The sequence below is a fragment of the Pyxicephalus adspersus genome, chromosome 4, assembly GCF_032062135.1.
Source record: "Pyxicephalus adspersus chromosome 4, UCB_Pads_2.0, whole genome shotgun sequence".
Lineage (NCBI taxonomy): Eukaryota > Metazoa > Chordata > Amphibia > Anura > Pyxicephalidae > Pyxicephalus > Pyxicephalus adspersus.
The window spans coordinates 47,609,794-47,634,199 of NC_092861.1; the positions used below are offsets into that span (position 1 = coordinate 47,609,794).

Below are 24,406 nucleotides of genomic sequence, written 5' to 3' on the forward strand. Positions count from 1 at the left end.
TTCTACGCAAAAAAAAATAGGATCACTTTTTGCATCAAAAAATGACAGAATTAGAACGCTAGGGGGGTTAAACCAGACATATACACAAAAATATATATTAATGTGTATGTAAAAGTTGCCGTGAGGATTCATGATTGTTGCTTTATGCACTTGTTATGCAATCCGCATATATCATTGTGTCAGACAAAATTGTTTTTATTTTAGGCAAAAAAAAAAAAAAACATGTTATTTGCAAACTGCAAGATGGGGATGATTATAGCAATAATCATGATTAGCTTCCTGACAACTAAAATACCTAAATATGGTAAAGAGGAACTAGAACTAAACCCAAACCCTTCCTTCTGTGTCTCTGCTTCTGAATAATCTTCGGTCATCCTAGTGTTGGGATAACACAACCGTGCAATCTAAGCCAGGAACGCCAGGTTTCCTTGTCAACTAAAGCTGCCAATAAGGTAGGTAAGTCGGATTATTGCAGAAGGGACATCACCTTTCCCTTTCTGCAATAATAACCTGCCTGATCATACACACTTAAAAGTGGAACTGTAGTTCCACTTTTAGCCATTTTTCCTTGTCTCTAACTAGCAATGACTCTTACTAAATGCAAACTTCAAAGCACTGGTGTCCAACCTGAGGTCCTCTGGCATCTTTTGTTCAGCTTTCAGGGTCGACAGACAGACATTAGTTCATGTTCTCCTTACACAGGTTCTAGGCAATTTTGTGCATGCTACTACTTAAAATGTATGTTCAGCCAAATTTCTACATAAACAAGACTCTTCAATTTCTCTTCCTCCGCTGTTATGTGATTTGTTATCTTGCACTTTGTGAAAAGCTTTACTTATAGTGTTCACTAGGGGCTCTATTTAAAAAACAGGAAATCCGACATTCCCTCAAACATTCCGATAGGGATCAATTACTGTCATTTAAACACATGGACCTAAGAGATTCCCACTAGAGAATGATTGAATCCCTGTTTTATTAATAGAGCCCTAAGTCTACACAAGTCAGTTTGTCTACATAAATAATATTGAAAAAATATACAATATATATACTAATATATAGTAATAAAAAAATTGTGAGTGATCTATAAAAGTTACCTGTAAGGGATTGTGAATTTTTTATGGTTATGTAATTACATAAATATATTTATCAGACCTTACCTGTGTGAGTTTACTATGTGCTGCAGATTCTTGTACTGCTAATTGTCCTTGTATGGAGGAGACTGTTGGTACCACATTGGGGACTGTGGTTTGTGTGCTTTTTTCCAACTGTCGGAGGCTTGGAACTTTATTCAAAGCATTTTTAAGTTGCATAAATTCTTCAACTTGGCTCTGAAAGACACAGAAAACCAGGGGAACAAATTCTTAGCATTGTTAACAGCACGTATCCTAGAGTGAAGTTAATCAGTGTTGTGACAGCCTTTCAATATCTATATACCGGTACCTCTGCCCCCCCCACAACCCCATTCATCAGTCTGGGTATCAGCACAAAGAGGAAATTGCTATAATTAGAGAAATTAAAAACATTCCCTGAAACATTGCAAATGTAAATGAATGATAGATCCATCCTACTTGCAGAAGAACATTGTACTTCCAGGCAAAGAACCAAAGGAACAACTGTCAAAAGGATGTCTTGGTTTAGGATTTATAGGAAATAAATTAAAGCCATGTAATCCTGCGGCCTGATGCAAGGAAGGTTAAATCTTCTTCTAATCTTGGCAGACTGCAAATTGACATATAGTCAGGAGCCAACAACCGTTGTTTTTCAGCATTCAGGACATGGCTGAGCAGTAGGTCATGAAGAAAAAAATAATGACAAATGCCTCTGAAGCAACTACTCGGAAATAGAAGAGCAACATAAATCCCTTTAACATTTTCTTCCACTTGGTAGGAAAGCGCTGCTAAGCAGAAGAAAGTAGATGTGGAGGTAACAGCTTTGCTATAATTATAAAATTATAGTTATAATCTGACATAATGATGTTACCAATGAGGTGTTTCCTTTATACATTCTAAATATATATTTTTTAATTTTTTTGCACATGATTGTTGGCAGAAAGATTAATCTGTAAATCTACTTATTGTATTGCATATGATTTTTTCATCCTGCATTACTAAAGTGATCATACACAATTTAAAAACACATTTTCTATACTTGCAAACATTGTTCATATCATACTATCATGTGTTTTTTTTTTTTTTTAACCACAGATTTTAATGGTAAAATAAAATTCTCTTCCTATATGAAAGATCTGATGTATCAACAGTCTGTCCAGAAATGTCTTTGGTCTAGAAATAGAAAATTTGCTATGAAAATACAAACGCTGGAATTAAATAAAAAAGCAAGCCATTGAATAAAATGTGGATCTTGTCACCTTTGTAGCTTTAGAGAATATAAACAGCATTATACAATACTTGTCAAATCAAGAAAAAAGAATAAAATTAGTAGTCAAAGTAAAAGATGTTTTATTTTTTTAAATAAGAGTGTTAGCCTTTTTTCACAGCTGCCATGCAATGCATAATGTAGGACCAAGTAGAAGGTCATGTTTCTATCTCTCCATGCTTGTTAGAACTTATCAGATAATAGTTCCCCAATTCACTATAACCGAAAAAAGTGCAGCCAGGACTCCAAAGGTTAGATAAGGCCTAGTCCACATGCATGCTGAGAAGAGCAGCAATTTAGCCATAGTGAATAGTTATCTGTTATGGTACCAGAGGTGTCATTTTCATCTAACCTGTGCGGCAGCCAGCGCACTCTTGTGGGTGTCCAAGTTCATTACAACTTGTTCATGTTCAGAGAGCAAGTTCTTATGCTGTTGCTATATTAAAAAAAAAAAGTCTTGTATGATATATTTACAATATTGTAAGGATTAACATGTTTTATATAATATGGTAAATGAAACATTTAAACACATGCAATCAAAATAAAACAAACTAATAGATGAATCTTAAAAGTCCAAATTCAGATTTTTCTATAATATTATAAATCTTTATTTACACTGATGTTTTGCATTTTATATATTAAATGTAGCTTTATATAAAACTTTCATTTTATTTCTTTTAATTTATTCTTTTTTTTTTTTTTTTTTTTACAGAAAGATGAGTTCGTCAAGAAGAAGTTATTTAAATGACCCCAATGTATTTTGCTACATTTGTGAATTCCCAGCAAAAACAGAGAAGAAACATTAAAGAATTTGTGAAACAAGCATATCTTGCTATTAAACTGGGAGACCAAGATAAGTCTCCCCATATGGTATGCAAAACTTGTGTAGAGTGTCTACGTCAGCGGAAAAATGGAAAACTGAGAAAATGTAAAATTTGATGTACCTATTATATGGCGAGAGCACAAAAATCATCATGATGTTTGTTTTTTTGTGCTGTGAATGTAAAAGTTTTCAGTCGTTACAAGAAAAACAAGTGGGAGTACCCTGATTTGGAATCAGCAAGACGACCTGTGCCTCATGGTGCTGATGTTCCCATACTAGTGTTCAGTACACTCCCTGATATTCCTGTATCCTACATGGAGGATATACAAGGTTTGGAGTGTAATCCAGGAGTTAGCAGTGGAAGTAAATATGAAGGAAGTGTTTCATCAAATCATCAGTTCTCCTGATAGCTCAAGAATAGCTCAATGATTTATTACGTGACCTAAGTCTGTCAAAACAAGCATCTGAACCTGTAGCATCCAGGCTAAAAAAAAAAAAAAGAACTGTCTGAAACCGGAAGTTAAAATAACGGTTTATAGGACAAGAGGGGTGACACTCCCACCATATTTCAGTGATAATGGAGACTTGGTGTACTGTTGTAACATCCCTGGACTACTAGCCCACTAGACCAGAATACCAAGCAGAAGACTGGCGGCTTTTCATAGACCGTTTTCATAGACCGTTCCACGAAGTCTGAAATCTGGTTTACTGCATAATGGCAACTGCTATGCATCAATTCCAAATGGTCACTCAACAAAACAAAGAAGAATGTGAAAATATCAAAATGGTCTTACAAAAGCTTTGCTATCATGAACACCATTGGTCCATATGTGTTGATTTAAAAATGGTGAGCTTCCTAATTGAACAGCAAAGCGGATACACCAAGTACCAATGTTTCATCTGCTTGTGGGATAGTAGAGCAAAGCAGGGTCACTGGAAAAAAAGTGACATGGCCTCCAAGGGTAAACATGAAAAAAGGTGCAGTGAATTAGCGAGTCAATGGTTGACAAAGAAAAAAATCATTCCCCCTCCACTACACATAAACTTGGGATTAATGAAGCAATTTGTTAAGATCTCTGAACACGGATGGCGATTGCTTCAAATACATTTGTAGATTCTTCCCTGGATTGAGTACTAAAAAATTAAAAGCAGGAATCTTTGATGGACCCTAGATTCCAAAACTAATAAATGAATCAAATGTCACAAGTTACATGACCAATACTGAACCTTCTGCCTGGCACAGCTATGTCATGGTTGTCAAGAAGTTCTTGGGTAACCATAAAGCACAAAATTATGAAGAACTGGTACAAAACCTGCTCTTAAACTTTAAAAATTTGGGTGCTACTATGAGCATAAAAGTACACTATCTCCATACCCATTTGCAAAAAAATTTCAGAATACCTTGGCGATTTCAGTGAGGAACAAGGGGAGGGGTTCCATCAAGATCTAAAGGTGATGGAAGAAAGGTATCAGGACAGATGGGATAGACAATGATGGCAGACTACTACTGGAGCCTTCAACGTGTATGTCCTGATCATCAGCAGAAAATTAAATCATACAAACTGAGTTTTTCAATGACTTCTTTGTGATTAGTTCTGTAAATTTACTGAATATAGAATAAATTGACATGAAGTATTTCAAAAATGTAATTTTGTATACATAGGCATATCTAGTTTAATTTTGCTTAATTTTCATGTTTCATTAGTTTTCTATGAGGTTATTATTGAGGTTATTATTGAGGTTATTATTGAGGTCATTATTTCAAAAACTAGAGCCAGTCTAGCAAAACTAATACCGCATTTGGAATCTCAGCATCAAACATAACCTGAAAATGACTTTAAACTGTTTGGCAAGAAAATGTTTGTTGACCAGTGTTACCCATTGCACATGCTTTTTAACATAAGGAGAATGTTTTGAGGTCATTAGCACCAAACAATAAGTCAGAATCTGTGTGAACAGACTAATGGACAAATGCAGCATTCTTGTATATCAGTTGAAGATGCTTCTTACATAAATTAATTCTGTAATTAATTCTTGTTACATACGCAGTTGACCTGTTGCAGTCTCTTTTGTCTTGCCAAAGAGAAGCAGTTCTAACACACACCTGGCTTGCTACATCTGGCAATAGTGGTGAATGATTGGAAAAATTTGCTTTTTGTGAAACTTCACAGTAAATTGTTATTATTTGACAAATGTCTGTTGTGGAAAATAGCTACAAATAAATTACAGCTTTTGATTTGAACATGAAGTAAACTGGAGAGTATACCTACATATTGATTAGGAATATCATATCATCATTGTCGCTGCTACCTACACAGGACGACATCACCGATTTCTATAGGAACTGGACTACCATTGTCTATCTCCTTAGGAAAAAAACCAATAGAGTTCATTATGACTGCACTGTGCAGGCAAGTAAAGACTAAGATTTAGGCATTACATTTTCTATTTTGTAATAAGAAAACGGTAGGTTATTTCTAAAACTGGTTTCCTTATTTTATAGTATGGAAGTTTGTTAAAAGGAAGAGCTACATTTTACACTTCTTGGCGATTCCCGAGATGAGACCTCCCTCATGTTCAGCCCCAAGGCGTCCTTTATGAGATTGTCAAAGTCACCACTAAATATATGTTCATTTTTTTTTTATTCAGGAGAATCCAGCAGGGAATCATAAATGTCCTACACAGCCCAACTGTCCTGGCCTCTGCATGAACTCTTGATCACCCATCTGGTGATTATTACTGCCTATTACTGTGTATTGTATGCACTTGGCTTGGATATCTGCACCTGGTAATCCTGCAAATCAAATCATGTGGCAGAATCCTGAACACTGGTGCACAATTTAGGTGTAAAAACAATCTGCATCTTCAGGTAACTAATTTACTACCATATATGAACTCTCTTGCAAACTGTACATTTAGATGTTTTATTTTCTGGCGTCTTTTTGTATGTTTTCTCTTGTCTTTACATGTTCATTCAAAGGTGTTTATTTCCAATATGGTAGGACACATCTGCAGAGAGCATAGGGTCACTTTATCAAAAACCTGGCAGTTCTATGCCAGTGTTTTGTCTTGTATTATTACCAAATATTCAATTCCATTTTCAAGTTGAGTTATTTTGCATTTGGTTAATGATTTATGTGCTTTATACACATTACTGCCACATTATTAATAAAACCTAAATGATTTTATATAAGCTTTACATTAACCTTGCTAAATGATATATAAATCTATATATAAATCGTTGCTAAATAATTTATAAATCTAACATTAACAGGTAATTGCAACCTCTCACAAAGATGACTTCACGTTACAGTACGTTTATCCTATTTTCTATCCAGAGGGCCACAGTCTTCTTAGTTCAGGCTTCATCCAGGGTCAGCATCTAACTTTCTGAACGGAGATGCTTGCTCGGAGAGATAAAAATCCCAATCCCAATATCCATGCATTTGTCTTCATGTTTTAATATCTCCATGAGCTGCCTTTACCCTTTTCAACTACTTGAATATTACAATTATTATTATTATTAATATTGAAATACCTTCCGGTAGAAAAATGAGGACATTATTATATCAGTTTTTTCATCTTATGAGTCTATGCTTAGCTGGAGACATTTTTGTTTAAATAACAAAAGGTATTTTTTATCTGATAGAACAGCCTCTCTATAAAAACTCTGTGGATCAAAACGGATGTTGAACTTAAAATGTTGAGGAAAGTAACTGTTGATTGAAGCTACTTGATTTTCTTATGTCACTGTTAAAAATTCAATGATTTTAATATCATAAGCCAGACAGTGTTGCTTAGCCTTCGCAGCTGTTCTGCTAAACATGTCATTTTCAGTAGTACACCAAGATGAGAGGGGAGGAGGAATGTCTAAAGGTGTTCCACTGGTACCCTACCAAAGCACAGTTCTGAGACCTATATAGCATCATTATTTGCGGAGTGAAAGTTAATATTTAAAATTATTGAAGTACTAGTATGGTTACAGTTCAATGGACTGGGGGAGGACAAAGCTAGAGGACAAAGATAGAGACCACATGCTGGCCTTGGCTGGTTCTGTGCCTATGGGCTTGATTTATAAAAGCTCTCCAGGGCTGGAGAGGATACACTTTCATCAGTGAAGCTGGGTGATTCAGCAAACCTGAAATGGATTTTTTTAAAGTCATTTGCTAGCAAATTTTTTGAATCCTGGACCACAGGGGCACAGTGGGAATTTCAAATCTATCTGTACTGCATTCAATAAAAAATAACTGTATTCAAATACAGTAGATTTATATGTCTAAAAGCAGTACATTGTCTTTCATGAAAAACACTTTTTCAGTATAATAAAATAGTATGAGTCATGTTTTTTTTTTAATTTAAAAAAATATTGAATTTATTTTTTTGACATGATTTTGTGTTTCAAACCTTATTATACCTATATTATATTATACTGTAAAATAAATTTTCATGAAAAACAATCTACTGCTTTTAGACACATAAATCCAGACAGAAATGGAAGGTAATGACTTTAATAACCCTATCCTTTTAATTACTGTATCACTTCATCAAGTGTACCACCCTATTTTGATCACCCTATTAAACTGATGAAATAAGATTTCTTCGGGATATGGTTGAGATTACATATTCTATCCACTTCTTCTGACAGGAGGCTAATTTTATTCACAGGAGAAACTAACAACCAATTCCAGGCAAGCGCATGATTTCAGTTTTTATTGCTGTCTGTCCACTAAAGATTTCTCCTCACTTCCTCAGAGTGTTGACTTGTGTGTAAGAGAGAGTGTTTCAGGGACAGACATTACAATGGTATGCCAACAAAAAATTGACTTTCAAGATTCTCTTTTCAAAACTAAATTGGTCAAGATTTATCTTGTGCACAATTTTGCACAAATCAAAAACTGTCACATGAGCAGACAAAATGAATTTTCCCAGAAAGAAAAATTATTTCTATTTAATTGAGAATTAGGCCCTCTGGCAATAGAAAATTGTGGTTATAAACAAGCTACAAAAATTCCAGTTGATAAAACATGTATAAACCAATAGAACACTAAATAACTGTGCTAGAAAAGCCTGAAAGATAATCAGGAGCTGTTAAAAGTCAGGTACCCTAGGTTCCTGGCAAGTTGTGACAAGTGGAGGTTTTTAAATGAAGAGATACATCCTAAAACACCTCAAAGGCTGATATTGATGGGGATTCTTTTTCTGCATTTGAATTGAAAACTTCAAAAGCAGGTCGGCAAAAGGTCATTTACTTTAAGCAGTACAAGTGTAAGCTCAGAGGCTGCATTAGACCTGCTTTGCATTGCACTGTATTTCATTGGAAGCAGAATGTCCTATTACAAATATTTCAAATGCAAGCAGGTCAAACACAGCCTTGTCTTTGCTGTTTTTTTTAACCTTTTGACAGCAACTGTAAGAGTTCAAATAGAACAGACTGCATTCCATCATCCCTAATATAGATGATTTGATAGCATTTTTATTATTCAGTAATATTAAACCTCCAAATTTCCTGGTTGTAAAATACTAGTTACAACAGTGGTATATGTTATACATATTCACAACATTGTCCCTCACCTTTAAGCTTTGATACTTCTTGTTCTTTATCTTGTTGCAGCTGTAAATATGTTTCTTTATGTTGACTAAAAGATTTTGTTAAGTCCTCTCCTAGCTTCTGGTGTTCAGTTTGTAGTTCTGAATGCTTCTTCCTTAGTTCCTCATGTTGACTCTATAAAAATAAAAAAAATCTATGAGTACCACATCATGAGCTAAATAGACAAAGACTAGTTGTACCAAGATGCAGATTACAGATATGTGCCTCCTGGACTATTTTTGCTCTGCCTTTCCTATGGATGCCAATCTTTGTAGCTTTACTGTTCCAAATACCTTGAAACTAATATCTCACCTGATAGTACATGGTAACTTTGTCATTAATTTTAAAACATATAAAAATGTAACATGTCAAGACAATGACAAAGAGTTCAGATGTTCACCCGTGTGTGTATCTCTTTCGGAAAATTGGCTGTACTTAAACTGATATATACATGCATACCAAGATGCCACAAAATATAGGAAAGTTACAAGTTCTCTCCAATTTGTATATAAAAGGGGTGCAAATAAACAGCCTTGAAAAAAAGATGTGGCACAACTGAAAGAATTACTCTGTCAACTTAACTTTATGTAGTGCTTGAAATAAAAATCAGTGCTGTTATTGATAAATAAATTTCAACTTTTTGTTAAGGTGATTGTAGCAATATTGGTACATATGCAACCAACTGAGTTAGGTACTGTCTGTGATACCTTTTTTTTCCATTTCCACTGACAGGTAAAGTTTCAGAACAAGCTTCGTAGCTGACCAGACAAGAACCCTGAAAAATGTAGCTCTTATTGCAAATAAAAGACCAGCAGTCGCCAACTTTTGGACCTCACGGACCGCTAAATATACTTTTTGATTCCATTAAACAGTTAAAGAAAATACACAGTTAAGGTCACACTTACCTAAAAGAGCATCTGAGAAATTAACAAATAAAACAATTGTATGCGAATCGGTATTGTCAGAGTGGGGTGACTGTTGTAATGGTCGAAACAATGCTGAAGCGTACGGCTTGGTAACAGTTACCTCATACAACTTAAGACTACACTGACGTCACGCTGCACCTCCCTTGTTTTTCTGTCTCTAGTACAGTTCCTGAATTTAGTGCAATATAAAAAAAGCGAAAATTGTCATGCAGAATATAAGAATTTATTAGAATGTAATTTTTGCTTTATTTATATTAAAAAGAAAAAAATTGCAAAATATATTCAAATTTTTCTGTGGACCACCAAAAATTTCTGGTTGGTGACCACTGGTGGAGAGGAGTAATATATCACTGTTACAGGGAGGGCAAAAGTGTGTTTGTTGCGTAAGCTGTAATTCACAGCTTAGCTTCACCTTTATTATGATGTGCAAGAGGCAATATTTCAGTGTCCAACAGGGTATTACTTTGGTATCTGGAATGGAACATAGTTCTGTTGACTTATGAATGTATTGTCAGTAGGCCTAGAACAAGGAGTTCAACTTTTGCTTTCAATGTCTACAAACTTGGTTGAGATTAGTTACTCTGACAGTACTAGGATCAGACAGTGTTTGATTTGCCTTAGGAAAGCTTTACTGAAAATATAAACTAATTCATCATATTCAGTATTTTGCAATGTTAATGTTAAGTGAAAGAAAATAATGATAGCACAAACTTGCTTTAAAATGTTTCCCATTAAAAAAAAAAAAAAAAAACCCCAAAGAATCTACTTACCTTTAACATTTGATGTTGTACACTGAGTGCATTGTATCTGGTATTGGAGTCTTGCTATAAAACAAAGAAAAAACACTGAGTGCATTTGGTGTGGATATTTATTCCAGACTTATTTAACAAATTTGAACTGTGTTTAAAAACTTATGACTGGATTGGAACGAAATAGCAAATAATAAGCATAAAGATGTTTAAATAAAATGTAGTTGCATAAATATGAAACATTAGAGTATGTCAGGCACACTTCTTTGGGAAGAAGCAACATTTTTCCAGCATGATGAAAGAATATGGTATCCCTGCAGTCTGCTATGTGGCATACAAATTAGCAATAGAGCAGAATGAAATAAAAATATGGCACATAACCAGGAGGGATAGACTGATCAGGCATGCAAATCTATTTTAAAGCATATTCAAAAATAGAATACAAAGAGCAATGCAAATCTGTGAAAAGAAACCCACAGTACCCAATCAAGCTTTAAAATTTGCAGTAAGACCAGTGGAATATGCATAACTTAATATATTTCCTATAATGGGATTTTTTTTTCTATACTGAACAAATTCAGCTGTGTTTTAAAAATCAGTTTAAAGTAAAAGAACTATACTGTACATTTAGTAAAGCATAACAACTGTTTTGTTTGCAAAATTTTCCTGGGGCCTGGCTCATGTAGGACAGGCCTCTCAAATGATGATGCATCTGGGGGCCTATTTCATCTGCTTTTCCATCTTGATCACTTGAGAACTATAAATGTACAAAATACATCCAAAAAAAACTCAAAACTGCATTACTGCCACCCTTGAACTGTCAATATGACAGTTGGTAATTCATTTTTTTACAGAAAGTGAGTGTGTTAAATACAACTGGGATAAAGAAAGAGGGAGGTTTTATTTCTACAGAGATATCCTACACAGTAACCATTTCCACCACGGGATAGAAACACTGTTTAAGGTAGGATAAACAAATGGGGAAAAAACAGAAGTAGCCTAAATAATAATAATAATAATGCAGCCACCATATGTATTGACTAGAAACCTGCAATATCTAAATGCTTTGTTCTTAACTTTAGATACAGTTACAAAGAATTGGTTTGCAAACTGCTTTGTTTTGTTTTTTGAAAAATGATAAAATGCTCAAATAGCATAAAACTCCCAAAATATTATGCTTTCTGATAGTAGAGACCACGAGGAAAAGAAAATGCAGATGCTATTTATTTTATGTCACACAATGCTTGCACTGTTACTTGTCAAACATACATTTTCAGCATGAAATACATCTAAACTATTTTAAGTGCACACAAACACAAATTGCCCATCTCTGAATATTGTGATTGTGAGATTGTGTTGACTAAACATGCCAAGCCTAGAAAACTGTGTGTACTTGTAAAATACAACAAACTAGGATACCTAGTATAGTTTATCGGAAGCTCTTTAAAACAATTACAGTTAGAGTAAACCTTAAATTATGTTCCTAAAAATATTCTTCCCACTCTGGTATGCGTAGGTCATACCAAAAATGCAATACACCAGTGTTGTTTACATACAAGTGAGCATTGCAGGGGCATATATTTTATGTACTAGCATTCAGTGGGCACTTTTTACATTTTTGCTTTCATTATTTATAATATTGTTATTATTATTAATAATAATATTCATAATAAACATGATTTGTAAAGCAGCAACATATTACGTAGTGCTGTACATTTAATAGGGGTTTCAAATGACAGACAGATACAGACAGTGACACAGGAGCGGACCCTGCCCAGAAGAGCTTACAATTGCTTAGGTTATATTTCTGTTTCTTTTTACTATCATGATGGGGTCTGATATTATTGCTGTCATATGGTAAAACCCTGAATGGAGAAGGGGTTGGGTGCGCCATTTCTACTTGGTGAACTTTACAGGCACTGAAAGGTTTAGGAATTTTCCAATCACCTATTCTGTAAAACGGATTCCAGCATCTAACGTCACAGAGCAGACAGAGAGGCAGCAGTGTTAAAGTTCTATCATAACGGCCCTACGCCTGAGAATTGTGTTCCTTTAAACAAATGTAGACTCAAACATTTTATAGCCTGAACCAATCCAGCAATAAAAAAACAATTAACATATTTTTTTGAGTAGCAACAAAGTAGGTAATATCCCTTTCCATCCTGCTTTTAAAGTCCTGTGTCACTGGAATTCAGGAAACAAATTTGGTGAAAGCCAAATAAAAATGACCAAACCTATCATATTGAGCAGATTGGGGTCTTGTAATGGGATCTACTTGCTTGTGCAATCACTATATTTATTGAATTTATGTTTTTTACCTGGTGGTCTCCTGTGGATTATCTTATAGATTATTACTCCATGTGCATTTGAAATGAATACTAATAGGATATTTTGAAGAAAACATCCTCTCAGACATCCATACACCACTGTGAGTGTTAGAGGAAATTGTAGCCCTGATTTCGTGTTCTCCGCAGTATGACTGCATTATTGCGTCATACTGCATCATAACGTCATAGTGACATTATTGTTTACAGTTTGTGCCACATGAAAACAAAATGAATTACAGTTATAATCAAAAATTGCTGCAATCTATTTTACTTACTCTTCCTTTATTTAGTGTTTCTTGGGCTTCAAGTTTATATACAAGATGATCTAGAAAAAAAGAAAACAAAAAAAAGATATTTCACATGTTGAATTTATTGGTTCTATAAAAAAAAAACAAAAAAAAAACAAAAAAAAAACAACACATTTTTAAAACCCTTAAGGAAAACACAGAAAGACGCTTCTTTTTAAAACTTTATTTTGGGTTGAAATTTTATTCATGTGTTACTGAATACATCATTATGTTTAGGAAAATAGCTTTACTGGTTCTAAAGTCAAATGAGATTGCATTTGTTCTTTATAGGCTGTCTAGCAGAAGCTAGGACAGAAGTGGCATGCTGAATGACCTCACAGATGGGAAAATGTGTCTAACCTTTACTTTACAGAAGTACAGCATGCATTCACTAAAACTATGGTAGAACCAGTACAAAGATTCTCTAGAAATTAGTGTTTACTGTAATATATCATTTGATTTACAGAAGGATTGAAAAAAGCGTGAAGTTAGTCAGAAGTACCAAGCTAGGTCTGTACTGGCAATAGAATGACAGTTTACACTTAAAGGTCCAAGTGAACAGACATTTTAGTAAATTCTGCCTTTTCCATTTGGATAGCATTTGGCAGGAGGAAGCCACGTTTCACCTGCTTTGTCTGCAGTTCATACACACTTTATTAAGATAGCAAATGCAGCCCAAATCAAAGCAGGTTAATTGCAGCCTCTGAACTGTCAAGTGCTCTGCTCAATTTCAAGTCAATAGAAATTTGGCGCCAAACACGTATCAAATGCAGCAAACAATGGTGTGTTGACAAGGACCTTTACATTATTGTTTGTTATAACTCATTAATAATAAACCCTTGAAAAGCTGACATTTCAGCAGCCCATTTCTGCTCTAGTTGTCCATAATAAAATGTATCATCATGGCACATGTTATTTTGCTTTCCAGCACTAGATGGCAGCAATGAAGCACATACATTTTTTTAGCAAACCTACAGAAAATGACAAAAAAAGGTCTGACTAGTACATGAATTAGGAAATGTTCAAAGTGGGATGTTTTCAGAGCTTCTTAAAAATTGCCTGCTACAGCCGTGTGACAACACAAATAAAATCCACATCCTTCCAGCTGATAAGACAAAATGCAATTTCACAGTTTATTGGTCAGAAGCTAAATAATTAATTGCTTGAGATTATTCATTTGCAAGGAAAATGCACAGATAGATTTGCATTTTCACTCCATACATCTAGATATTTGCGCTGACCAAAGCAAAATGTGCACCTGAATTATTAAAGCAATTATCTAGTACTGAGTGTGGCCGGGACCTGCTCAGGTTTTCTGGTTCATTAAATAGGGTAATTTTTGTTGCCGAGATAATATTTAGCACAAAACTACCCACTTTCTAATAAGTAAGGTCCACAGATCCTGCTAAGCACAAGAGTCAAAATCAAGTTTTAAAATGTGCAACTTTTTATAAATTGTGAAAACTAAATAAAACTTTGGCTGCATTTGGCAATATTTAGTAGTTTAATCATGCAACTAAAATCATATATGAGACTGAACTCTGCACATTTAATATACCTGTGATGCCAAGCCTAAAACTTCTTATACATCCTTGATACTCGCCAAGCACTCCCAGAAACTTCAAGTACAAAAAGTGTACTGAACTAGATGGTGCAAATGTTTTGTAAGATTCAGACCAGATGAAGAGAAAGCAATTTTCACTTTCTATGACTATTTGTTTATTAGATGGCATTGACCACTGTGCATTTAGTCCCGAAGATACTTTGGCTAAAGCATTTAGAGGAATAAAACATAAGTGATTCATGAATTCCATTAAATAATGCATGCAGGTCTATGTCGTCAAGTAGTGCTGGTTGCCCTTCTGATGCCCATGTAGCTGACTTTGCACAGCCAGGGCAATGTACTAAGCAATATTTTTCAATTTGACGAGCAGGGACATTAAGCTACAAAAGTGTGTCCTTAAAGCAGAACTAAAGTTTCACTTTTAAAAAATCTACAGTCAGGCAGAGGTTAATATTTCAGAAAGGGACAGGCGATGCAACAATCTCTCCTACCTGTCTGATTCCTCCAGTTATCTGTCAAAAAAGCTAAGCTGTGCATGCATAGCTAACGTTTTTTTAGCAGGATACTGTGCAATCTCAGCTTCTCCTGTATACACGGGGAATGAATGGACTCCTGGAAGTTTCGTTATCCTGGCCTTGCCAAACAAGATGACCAAAAATTGTCTCCAGGAAGAGAAAAGGGAAGATGATGGCAGCATCCCTGCTTTGGAACGGGGACACATAAGTATAGTGGGTTTATTAGCGCTGTAAACCCCTTTCATGGTCAATGTTTTCTATCTAAGCTTGACTGGGGATTATCTGGGCTTTAAAAGGGTTAATCAAAGATCTTTCAAACTAACTTGGAGCTGTCATTTGTTTTTTAAAGCAGACTAATCCATGATACTTTTTCTAAACTGGGGCTCAAACACCACTCCTGCTACTTGCTGCAAAGTGTATCACTTCCCTCAATTAGGTAGCTTATTAGTTTTCCAATTTTAAGTCTTTTTTTGTTGTGCGAGCATAGGTAGCAGAAAATGATAATGCAACACTTGAACAACTCTTTTTTTAAAATCACATATGCTATACAATTATCCCACCTTGAAAATTAATTTTTCCATGCTGATATAGTAATAGGTGAAAGGATCTTTTTGCACAACATGACCCCTAAACGAAACTGTAACACTAAACCTATCTACTATTCAAACCATTCATCTGATCTCAGTCCCTTATTTCAACTCAAATTTCTAATACCTCTGAATACACCTAACCCCCAGGCAAAATCTGTAATAGTGTTCCTGTCATACTTAAATGTTGAAAAGCCAAATGACAAAAATCTTCTGATCTGCATGTTGGGTTACTGAACGAAATGAATGTCATATCAAATAAGCAGGGGCTGAATCTTGGGCACCGACCAGGTAATTATTCACCTGTGGTTGAGAACACTGGCCAGCTACTCATGTTTCATTAAAAGTGATGAGAGATCTGTGCATGCACATCTGGCTCACATCTTCTAATATTACTGGTGTCATTGAGCTGTACACATTCTATCTCTGGCAGGGGATGTAAGAAGACACATAGGTCAATCACATTAAGCAGAACTGTTCTGTGACAGGTGATCACATACCTTCTCTTGCTTTCTTCAATTCAAGTCTTTCCTTTTGTAAGGATTTTTCTAGCCGTGATCTGTGCTCATAGACCACTAAAAAAGAAAAGTTGAATTCTTGTTATGATTATAAAACAATGTATTAGTAGGTAGATTTACATTCATCCATATCTCTCATTCACTTATTTTACATATCATTTTTAAAGACACTAGCAAAAAGGTGTCCTATTCCAGAATGTACATGATTATTCATTAATTTGCAAACACTTGTGTATGGATTCTCAGAGCACTATGGTCTAGAGCAGCGGTCCCCAACCTTTTTGGCCCCAGGGACCGGTTTCACGGAAGGAAATTTCTCTGAGGACCGGGGGGGGCAAATGAATTTTTTTTTCTTGTTTTCCCGTGCGGAAAACCTGGTGCGTCTTATAGTCCGGAGCGTCTAATGGTCCGAAAAATACGGTATATATATGTTTTGGAAAAAAAGGCTAAGGTTAATAAAAATTTCCTAAAAGAATAAACAATTCCACCAGATTGTATCCAGTATATATTGTACAGTTAGGTCCATATAAATTTGGACAGAGACAACATTTTTCTTTTTTTTGTTCTGTACATTACCACAAATAATTTTAAATGAAACAACTCAGATGCAATTGAACTGCAGACTTTCAACTTTAGTTCAGTGGGTTGAACAAAAAGATTGCATAAAAATTTGAGGATCTAAAGCCCTTTTTAACACAATCACTTCATTTCAGGGGCTTAAAAGTAATTGGACAAATTAAAAGGCTGAAAATAAAACTTTCATTTCTAATTCCTGGTTAAAAACCCTTTGCTGGCAATGACAGCCTGTAGTCTTGAACTCATGGACATCACCAGATGCTGGGTTTCCTCCTTTTTAATGCTCTGCCAGGCCTTTAATGCAGCGGCTTTCAGTTGCTGTTTGTTTGTGGGCTTTTCTGCCTGAAGTTTAGTCTTCAACAAGTGAAATGCATGCTCAAATGGGTTCAGATCAGGTGACTGACTTGGCCATTCAAGAATATTCCACTTCTTTGCTTTAATAAACTCCTGGGTTGCATTGGCTGTATGTTTTGGGTCATTGTCCATCTGTATTATGAAACGCCTCCCAATCAATGTGACTGCATTTAGCTGGATTTGAGCAGACAGTATGTCTCTGAACACCTCAGAATTCATTCGGCATGTCACATCATGGATAAACACTAGTGTCCCAGTGCCACTGGCAGCCATGCACGCCATCACACTGCCTCCGCCATGTTTTACAGATGATGCGGTATGCTTTGGATCATGAGCTGTTCCACACCTTCCTCTTGCCATCATTCTGTTTCATCTGTCCAAAGAATGTTTTTCCAGAACTGTGCTGGCTTTTTTAGGTTTTTTTTTTTTAGCAAAGTCCAATCTAGCCTTTTTATTCTTGAGGCTTATAAGTGGCATGCACCTTGCAGTGCACCCTCTGTATTTACTTTCATGCAGTCTTCTCTTTATGGTAGACTTGGGTATCGATACGCCTACTTCCTGGAGAGTGTTGTTCACTTGGTTGGCTGTTGTGAAGGGGTTTCTCTTCACCATGGAAATGATTCTGCTATCATCCACCACTGTTGTCTTCCGTGGACGTCCAGGTCTTTTAGCGTTGCCGAGTTCACCAGTGCTTTGTTTCTTCTCATGATGAATAAAACTGTAGATTTTGCCACTCCTAATATTGTAGCAATTTCTCGGATGTTTTTTTCCTGTTTTTGCAACTTAAGGATGGCTTGTTTCACATGCATGGAGAGCTCCCTTTACAGCATGTTGTCTGTTCACAGCAAAATCTTCCACATACAAGCACCCCCCGCCCCCATCAAACCAACTGCTTGCCTTTTATCCAGCCTAATTAATAATGACATAACGACGGAATTGCCCACACCAGTCCATGAAAAAGCCTTTGAGTCAATTTTCTAATTACTTTTGAGCCCCTAAATGGGGGGGGGGGGGGAGGCTTTAGGTTCCTCACATTTTTATGCAATCTTTCTGTTCAACCCGCTGAAGTAAAGCTGAAAGTCTCAAAGGTGTTTCATTTAAAATTATTTGTGGTAATGTACAGAATCAAAATTAGAAAAAAGTTGTCTCTGTCCAAAACTTTATGAACCTAACTGTATGTAACAGCTAATGCTGGCTCTGGGACAAACCTAAAAGCATAGGTCTCAATCAAAGTGGGATTTAGTTTTTTGTTTTTATTTTTTGTTTTGTTTTTTTTATAACTTCATTCTTCATTCATTTAATAACTTCTAACATTCTTTAGGATGATTAACACATCAAAGAAAATGTAGTGCAGTAATATAACAAAACATTGATGTATCTTAGGCAATAGGTCAACATGTAATTTTCATCAGATATAATTTTATGTGAGCTTTGTAGTATTTTTGATGCTGATTTCAAATCTGTGTTCAGTGTTTCTCTAGCACGTCTACATTTTGTGATGCAGCTAATTATATATTGTGTGAAATTCGTTATAAATAACCTTAACATATTACAACATTTAACAACAGTTTTCTTTTTTCTAAGGTTAGAGACCACACTAACAGCGAATGATTTCATTTGTCATCATGCCTAGAAATCGCCTTAATGATTCAGCACAACGTCGCCAAATTACCAGAGAACTTAAAAACATTTACAAATTATATTTTGGCTGTCCACTTGGTGACCAGGATAAATCCTGGGCTCCACATGACATCTGTACCAGTTGACAAAGTTTACAAGGAGTGTAACTAACTACAGAAAACAAAATCATAACTTGACAAGGTTCTTCACCAGTGATGGCTCACTGTGCTACTGTCATGATATAAATGCACTCTTTAACAATTTGTCACAATAGCATGTTCCATCTGAATGGGGCATCTTCATTGATTCCTCTAAAAGAAGCTTGAAAGCAGTCTTCCTGCATAATGGTAATTACAAACCAAGTTTACCGATTGCCCATTCTGTTAACCTAAAGGAGTCCAATGACAACATGAAGTTACTACCTGAAGCAATCTAGTATAAAACACACCAGTGGAATATGTGTGGGTGTCTAAAGGTCATTGGCTTGCTGATGAGAATGCAAGGAGGATTCATAAAATATTGTTTTTTCCTATGCCAGTGAGACAGCCAAACTACAGGAAACCATAATGTCAAGTGTGATTGGCTACCAAGAGATCCCTATATGGCCAGAACAAGCAGTGTCAAGTTTCTGTCTCTAGTTGATCCGAATAAAGTATTTCTGCCACCTCTCCATATCAAGTTAGGCTTGATGAGGAACCTTGTAAAGGCCATGGGTAAATCAAACTCCATGGGTTTTCAGTACCTTGTTTAGAAGTTTCCAAACATAAGCACTGCAAAAATGAAGGAAGGGATATTTATAGGGCCACAGATCAAGTCTGTTTTGCAGGATGATGTTTTCAATCAATCTCTCTAAACAGCTGAGCTAGAAGCTTGGGATGCATTCAAGTGGCTGTGTGAAAATTTCCTGGGCAATCATAAGTCTTCTGCATACAAGGAAGGAGTTCAGAATCTGATTCATACCAGAAACTGGGTTGTCGCATGTCAATAAATATACATTTCTTGCATTCACATCTACATCTAGAATTCACATCTAGAATCATTCCCGGATCTTGGTATAGTGAGTGACGAACAAGGAGAACGTTTTCACCAGGACATTCAGTTAATGGAGCAATGTTACCAATGCTTTCTGGAATTAAAGTATGATGGCTGACTACTGCTGGATGCTATACCGCGACAATCCAGGCAAAGAGTACACAAGAAAATCATACTCTAAACAGGCTGACACTGTTCAGTAGATCTATACCACAGTGTGCCCTATTTTACTTCACACTGAAGATGTAATAACATTCACTTCAATGGTGCTTACGTTTTAGTACAAAATACATGCACATGATAACTATACATAACAATGATAACTATAATAGTACTCATAACTCAGGAACTGTACACGTGTTAGGGAAAAACTGAAAACAGATCTGAAATTTGCTCCTGATTTAGAAAACCTGATTTAGAAAAGTTTGCTGTGGTTTCTGATGATTATCAAAAAATTTTTTTTTGTTGACCTGTGTTATGAGACAAGTCAATGATAAACCATGAACAGACCGGTTCCGAACAACAACAACCTTTATGAAGGGAGCTTTCCTGAGCCCCATTTGGATACATAGAGAACATGTTAAGAAACAGAAAAAAGAAGAGTATAACAGAAAAATACAAAGGCAACAAGGGTATAGATAACTATTTTTTTTGGAGGGGAAAACAAAATGGAACCAATGCTTCTATTTATGTTCAAGAGAAAACAGAAAAAGAAAGGGTCCAGATCACCTTCTGGATCACTACCATAACAAGGAGGAATGTAAAGTTTAAAGATTGGGAATAGGTAGTGCCTATATATTCTGGAGAATACAGAAACTATCTTAATGTAGACCATATTTCCTGTCACTTTCCCTCAGAACTGAGAATACTAGGGGTGAGATCCTCCACACTGCCTGAGTACTGAGTATTGGTAATACTTAAGGGAAAGAGCATTATGATGAAGTTGTGAATTTTTAAATTATTCTTTTTACTGTATCCAAGGACCAAAATATATGTAGCATTGTTCCCACTTCCCCTTTCCTTTCCCAAAACAAAACAGTGAAAAAAAAAAATATATGTAACTGTCCTAGTGTTCTGTATCAATTGGACAGTATCCCATAACTTTATTCCTACTGGAATCAACTGCTGATCGATGATTTGTGATGGAATAAATAAAAAGATTTGCCCAACTAATTTTCTTATCTATGCAGAAAAGATGAAAAATACCTCAATGGCGTGTCATTCAACATGAAAAAAAGTACCAAGTGTGCCACAATCCTGCATTCTCGACACATAAAGAACCAAAGGCTGTCAAACAGTCTTACATAGGTGAGCTATGGTAAAAATAGGTGCGTCATGGCGTAATAAATGTCATAGCTGAAAAGCCTTCCAAAAATCCAGGGTATACAGGTTGGATAGTAAAACTGTAACTCGGGAACCAATACCCAAATCTGATCCCGTAGAAACTGCGGAGTATTTCTTACAAACATTTTTAAAAGATCTGTGATTGTTGGCATTTGTCTATAAATTATGCCTATGCGTGTAGCAGTGATCTAATTCATTCTGGATATTTCTAATATGCAAATATGCAATGAAAATTCTAATATGCAAAACCTTGAATAAACTGAAATTAACATCCTTGCCTGGGCCTACGTTTTTGATGCATGTATTTCAAAATTTGGGTTGAAGTACCTCATTTTAATCTCTATGGTTATAATAATTATAACATTTGTACATTCTTTTTAAACTATGTATTAGAGACTCTATTAATGGTTTAACGTTGATATGAAATTATATTGTATTGAAAGTATTCAAAAAATAATTTATTGCCAAATACAATTCGAGAAAACATCTAGAAGCATGTGACCAAAACTAACCAATAGCAGTATACTTCTCTCCAAGTACACTTTCTACAAAAGAATGTAGGGAATGTATGGGGTAATAAAGTAAAAAGAAAAGCAGGTTTAAACTCAAGTCAAAAATCATCTTGCTAGTTCCAAATTGATTCATATGTCAGCTCAGTTTCCAACCTTCTTATTAGACAATAAATCAGAATCATTACCTCTGCCCATTAAGCTGACCTAAATAGCAGTAAGCTGACCTAGGGGGTAATATTGCAAAACCAGGAAGGAGCAGAATGATCTACCTGAATTGCAGAGCTGTGTGTACCACAAGAACAAAGGGAAATATATAAAAATGGTAAATAGACAAAAAAATCTCACTATGGTGGAGAAGAAAAATACATCGGCCCTCCAAAGAAACATACAAGGGGGTGCTGAGAAGTTCCTGGCTTTGCCCCCTTGCAGATGAAATAGAAAAATGAGTGTGGGGGCATATGACAGCATAATATCTTAATATGTAACTGTGCAAATATCAGGTCTTTGAGATTCCTAAAATCTCTTAAAATCTCTTTTAGTGAGAAGCTGTGATAGCAGAGGCACAAGCAAATGTCACGTTGTTGGTTACGGGCCGCCATGAAGTTTTTGTTTCTCCAGGGAAAGTCAGCAAGAGACATTCACACTGAGATGTCACAAACACTGGGGTAGAAGTGTCCTTCCTACAGCACTGTCAAAACCTGGATATCTCATTTCAAGACTGGGCATTTCACCGTTAAAGATAAGCCCCGCAGTGGGCGCCCCCCAACCTCAACTGACCCGGCAACCTGCGATGCTGTCTATGAGCTGAATATTGAGGACTGGCGAATATCCGCAAAAAAGATATCCCAGATACTTGACATCTCACAGGAGCGTGTTAGGTTTGTTTGGGTTTGAACTTTTATTTGAACATTGTAGCAAGTGCATCAATCTCACGAGGAAATGAATAAATGTGTTATTTCATAACTCTGGCTCTCTTCTTTCTGGGCAAAGCTAGGAACTTCTCAGCACCCCCTCGTAAGTACCATGGAGTAGTAGTTTTGTGGGTGTGTGTGTGCTTTTCTTGCCAATTACAGTCTAATTTTAACTTTATTTTTATTTATTGGGTTTCATTACTATTGCAAATCCATTTTGCGCCCAGCAACCTGGCATCTTGCTCCTTTTTTTTCACACATACCAAGATTCATTGGACAAAGGATAATACTCCTCAGTTGCATGATTTTGAGATTGTAAAAGAAACCTGAGTGCCCGGAGGAAACCCACATGAAGGCAGGGAGCATGTGCAAACTCCATGCAGATAGTGTCCTGGCCAAGATTCACACCTGGGATCCCAATCACAAGCTGTTGTGACACTGTGTGTAATTTCTTTATTAATTCAATAGTCTAAAGCCAATAATTTAGCAATAAAGCCAAAAATCCATAAAAAACACCCTGATCTCCCTAAAAATAATTTTTCTTCAGACGTTCCGTTAATTTTGCAAGCTTGAAAACCTTTCACACGTTCCTAGCATTAGAAAATATTGAACAAGAAAAAATGCTGGAATTCCTGTAGGTGCAATGCCTACTTCTATATGACCAGTTTTCATTCGGCATTTGGGGTCTTATTAGTACAGTGTTCTCATTCAGCTATAAAACTGTACTGGGAAGACACAAGAAATCCTGCAGTAAGTACTGCTTAGAAGGAAGAGATTAAAGGTTGAGCACTCAAAGCACAGTGAATTTAGCTATTTGCATAAACAGCCTTTTAGCTCTGTGTGCTCTGCTAAAAAGAGAACTTGCCAGGAAAAGTCTTGCAGAAGTGCTTTATTTTGTCCCAGCTGAACAGAGCTTTATTTCTAAGAGCTTGAAGAAGACGCTTGTGTAACCAATTAATAGATTTTTGTGTTTATTCCCTGAAGCATCAACCAATTTCAATGCAACAAGTTCTTCCCAACCAGACAAGGGACAACAGAGAGGTATCATTTACAGTATACCTAATTGTCATTTGGGTCTGAACATGACTTACTGAACTAGGTACAGCTTAGTAAATAAGTTAGAGAATAAAAATAATTGGAAAAAGTGCAAAAAAAAAAAAAGAAAGAAAATATTGAACGAAAGTCAGTTTTTTTTTTTTTAAATGTTTTTTCAGTTTGCTTTTACAAGATATCGCTTCCTCACCTTCTGCTTCACATCCAGCGTTGAGCTCCAGGTGAGCAGAACTCCTGTCACTGCATTCAACCAATCAAATAAATGAGCAGCCAAAGATAGCAAACTCTCGCTGCCCTTCTGCATAATGAATGTAAATGATAAACACACTTTTTTCTGTTGTGTGGTGTTGCTGTAGAATGGGTAAGTGGTACTATATACCCATGTACTTATTACCAATGGGTGAGGGGTGGATATACGGTGGCTCCTGTATTAAAGAGGGGCTTTCATATTCCATTAAGCTTCTCGCCAGCAAATACCCACAACACTCATTGTGGGGATGAGGCCCTCTCCTTAAATTATGGTTCTTGCCATTCTTAGAAGGCAGGCGTGGGTTGTTTTTTTGTCAAAAGAGAAGGGGGCTACATACTTTTTGGATCTTTTTTTATTGACAAGCTTGCTGTTCCATTTCCTATTCAAGGAGTCACAAACTTCTTCCTAAATTGGAAAAAATTCCTTCCAGTGTTTTTTTAATATTAACCATTTGGAATAATAATGCCCCGATTTACTAACATGGGGAATCGTTCC

The 24,406-nt window shown here is 35.8% G+C and overlaps 1 protein-coding gene across 1 annotated transcript in view; it reads right to left on the reverse strand.

The window, feature by feature from the left end:
- GOLIM4 (golgi integral membrane protein 4) overlaps positions 1 to 24,406 on the reverse strand; it is a 64,176-nt gene that overhangs the window by 19,641 nt on the left and 20,129 nt on the right. Inside the window, exons 2-7 of the mRNA XM_072410143.1 lie at positions 16,242 to 16,316; positions 13,064 to 13,113; positions 10,483 to 10,536; positions 8,748 to 8,921; positions 2,729 to 2,812; positions 1,158 to 1,328 (exon numbers count right to left, since the gene is read on the reverse strand). Coding sequence (XP_072266244.1) covers positions 1,158 to 1,328; positions 2,729 to 2,812; positions 8,748 to 8,921; positions 10,483 to 10,536; positions 13,064 to 13,113; positions 16,242 to 16,316 — 608 coding nt within the window. The remainder of the gene's footprint in view (positions 1 to 1,157; positions 1,329 to 2,728; positions 2,813 to 8,747; positions 8,922 to 10,482; positions 10,537 to 13,063; positions 13,114 to 16,241; positions 16,317 to 24,406) is intronic.